Raw genomic sequence first — 2878 nt, 5'->3', positions numbered from 1 at the left:
CCCCTAACGGTTAATGGGCTCATATAAGTGACCTATCTCTTTCACACCTAATCACCTTGATTGTCTGCATGGGAGTTCAAAGTAACCTACAAGCCTTGATGAAGCGGGATATTGCGCACCTCCCGAAACGCGTTGACTGTTCTATCCCATTGATTTTTAGGAATAAAATGCCATATTGGACTCTACGTCAGCAGTGGTGCCCCTTGTTTGTTTTACAGTTTGTACCTGATACAGACATCCAGCTATTGTTATGGAACTTGTAGACTAGGTTGGCCCTGCTGACGCCCCAAACTCCGGCGGGGCCGACTGACACATGGGTAAGTTTTCCAGGAATCTGTTCCCAGGTATTGTTCACCCATCTGAAAATCTCTTCTTTATCACTGACGCCGTACACTTGGCCAGCTCCGGCATCGATCTGCTTCAGCTTCCCCGGGATTAATGTGCAGTCTTTCAGAAACAAACAGGTCAGAAAACAGCCGTTAGTTTAATATAAAGTAACATTGTAGTAGGAGAATAATTCACATTTACCACCTGCAGCCGGCAGTAGATGCTGAACTCTAATTATGTGCAGCTTTCTGAAGGCTGATCTACAGCTAATTCTGTGAAATATATAAGAAATCCACCAGGAAAAGTGGGACCCAGTAAATCAGTGTAGGGATGGTGGGGACCCCTTCATAATGGGCACAGCAGGTGAGCACTTAGAACAGGGATGGTGGGGACCCCTCATAATGGGTACAAAAGGCATGCAGACTTGGGAAATCAGTGTAGGGATGGTGGGGGGCCCTCATAATGGCCAGAACAGGTGTACAGACCCAGGAGCTCAGTGTAGGGATGGTGGGAACCTCTAATAATGGGCACAGCAGGTGTACAGACCTGGGAACTTAGAACAGGGATGGGGGGGAACCCCTCATAATGGGCACAGCAGGTGTACAGACCCGGGAACATAAAACAGGGATGGTGAGAACCACTCATAATGAGCACAACAGGCATGCAGACTCAGGAAATCAGTGTAGGCATGGTGTGAACCCCTCTTAATGGGCACAGCAGGAGTACAGACCCAGTAATTCAGTACAGGGTTGGTGGGAGCCCCTCATTATGGGTACAGCAGGTGCAGACTCGGGAACTCAGCACAAGAATGGTGGGAAACCCTCACGATGGGTACAGCAGGTGTACAGGCTTGGGAGCGCAGCACAGAGATCTCACCAATAAAATCCCAACCAGATATAAAGAAACTGTCGGGCAGTTTAGCTTTATAGCATCTAGCAAAATCAATCATTTTAATTTATTTTAAACACTTACCTTTTTTGCCCCACCACCCGAATCTAAAGGATCCCACCCTCCCGCTCTACAGATCAGTACTAACCAACATCTGATGGGAACGGTTCTGCTATGGTTTAGTGCCTTGGTTCCCAACTGGTGGGTCGCCACATGCCTTCCACCTTTCTAGGTGAGAGGCTCCTCAGACTCCCCCTAGCGCAGCACTGTCAGTTCTTGCGCCAAGCAGCCATTAAAAATATTCTGCCCAGTGCTGACTGTTGGCTTGGGGTGGAGGTATGGCCGCGAGGGAGTTCCATCCATACATGCATTGGTTACAGCTCCATGGCGTGTCCTGTAGAGGCGCCTGGACCGGATTGACGTCACATTCTGGACCCTGGCACCTCTAAAGGGTGTGCAAGGCAGCTGTACAAGCACCTGTACCGGAACGCGCGGTACCCTAATGCCATGCGTTCCATTGCAGTGTGACTTGGGTTGCGACTTAATGACCAAGGATAAATGTGGATCCTGAGCTTACACAGGTTGAGAACCACTGGTTTAGTGCCACAATGCTCCCTCTGCTGGCCACACCTGCACATCAAAGCCCCCTAGACTTCTCTCCCAGCTTGGAGACCGATGAGCTCAGGGGAGGGAGACTTGTGGCAATGGATGTGACCAAACAGCAGAGCAGTGGCACAGAGTGCATGTATATAACAGAATGCATATATAACAGAATACATATATACAACAGAATGCATGTATGCAACAGAGTCCATGTATGTAAAGAGAATGAATGTACAGTATATAACAGAATGCACATATATAACAGCATGCATGTATATAACAGAATGGTGGTATATAACAGAATCAATGGATGTATATAACAGAATGGAGGTATATAACAGAATGGATGTATATAACAGAATGGATGTACAGTATATAACAGGATGGAGGTATATAACAGAACGAATATACAGTATATAACAGAGTCCATGTATATAACAGAATAAATGTATATAACAGAATGCACATATATAACAGACCGAATATACAGTATATAACAGAGTCCATGTATATAACAGAATAAATGTATATAACAGAATCTATGGTTGTATATAACAGGATGGATGTAAATAGCAGAGTCCATGTATAAAATATACAATACCAGATCACAATAGTAAGGAGATATTTACACAGTAGGGAGGTGGGGATGCAAACAACATGGTTTCAGTGTTCGTACCCCTTTATCAGTTCATGTCACACCTTCCAGCGCTCATTTCTCTACTAGTTGCAGTATTTCTGCCTATATTATATGATGCTGAGCTATTACTATTGATCAGAGAATAATATTACCTGCAACCACTTCTGTACACAGCAGCATCAGACCGAGCAGGAACAGCATTGTGACCGCAGACCACGGATATACACTACACGGGGCTCTTTATTATATATATAGAACTTGGCCTTGTCCTTGGAAAAAAAAAGAAATCAAAGGACATTTCACAGAGAACTGATAAGATAATGATCACATCTCCGGTCAGACTGGATCTCTTACATAACAAGGTTCATGTTCTGCCTTTTGGCTGCCTTGACACTGGTATGTACTGATGGTGCAAAAATTGAG

General features: G+C 45.1%; 1 protein-coding gene across 1 annotated transcript in view; it reads right to left on the bottom strand.

Annotated features, from left to right (window-relative positions):
• The window catches only part of LOC108802793 (fish-egg lectin-like), a 5576-nt gene extending 2902 nt beyond the window's left edge, over nt 1-2674 (bottom strand). The window contains exons 1-2 of the mRNA XM_018574652.1: nt 2608-2674; nt 226-447 (exon numbers count right to left, since the gene is read on the bottom strand). Of these exons, the coding sequence (XP_018430154.1) occupies nt 226-447; nt 2608-2656 (271 nt within the window). The 5' untranslated portion in view covers nt 2657-2674. The remainder of the gene's footprint in view (nt 1-225; nt 448-2607) is intronic.
• Between the last annotated feature and the right edge of the window lie 204 nt (nt 2675-2878).

The sequence above is a fragment of the Nanorana parkeri genome, unplaced genomic scaffold (assembly GCF_000935625.1).
Source record: "Nanorana parkeri isolate BGI_ZX_2015 unplaced genomic scaffold, ASM93562v1 scaffold3118, whole genome shotgun sequence".
NCBI classification, from domain to species: Eukaryota; Metazoa; Chordata; class Amphibia; order Anura; family Dicroglossidae; genus Nanorana; species Nanorana parkeri.
This window is presented reverse-complemented; position numbering and strand designations above follow the sequence as displayed.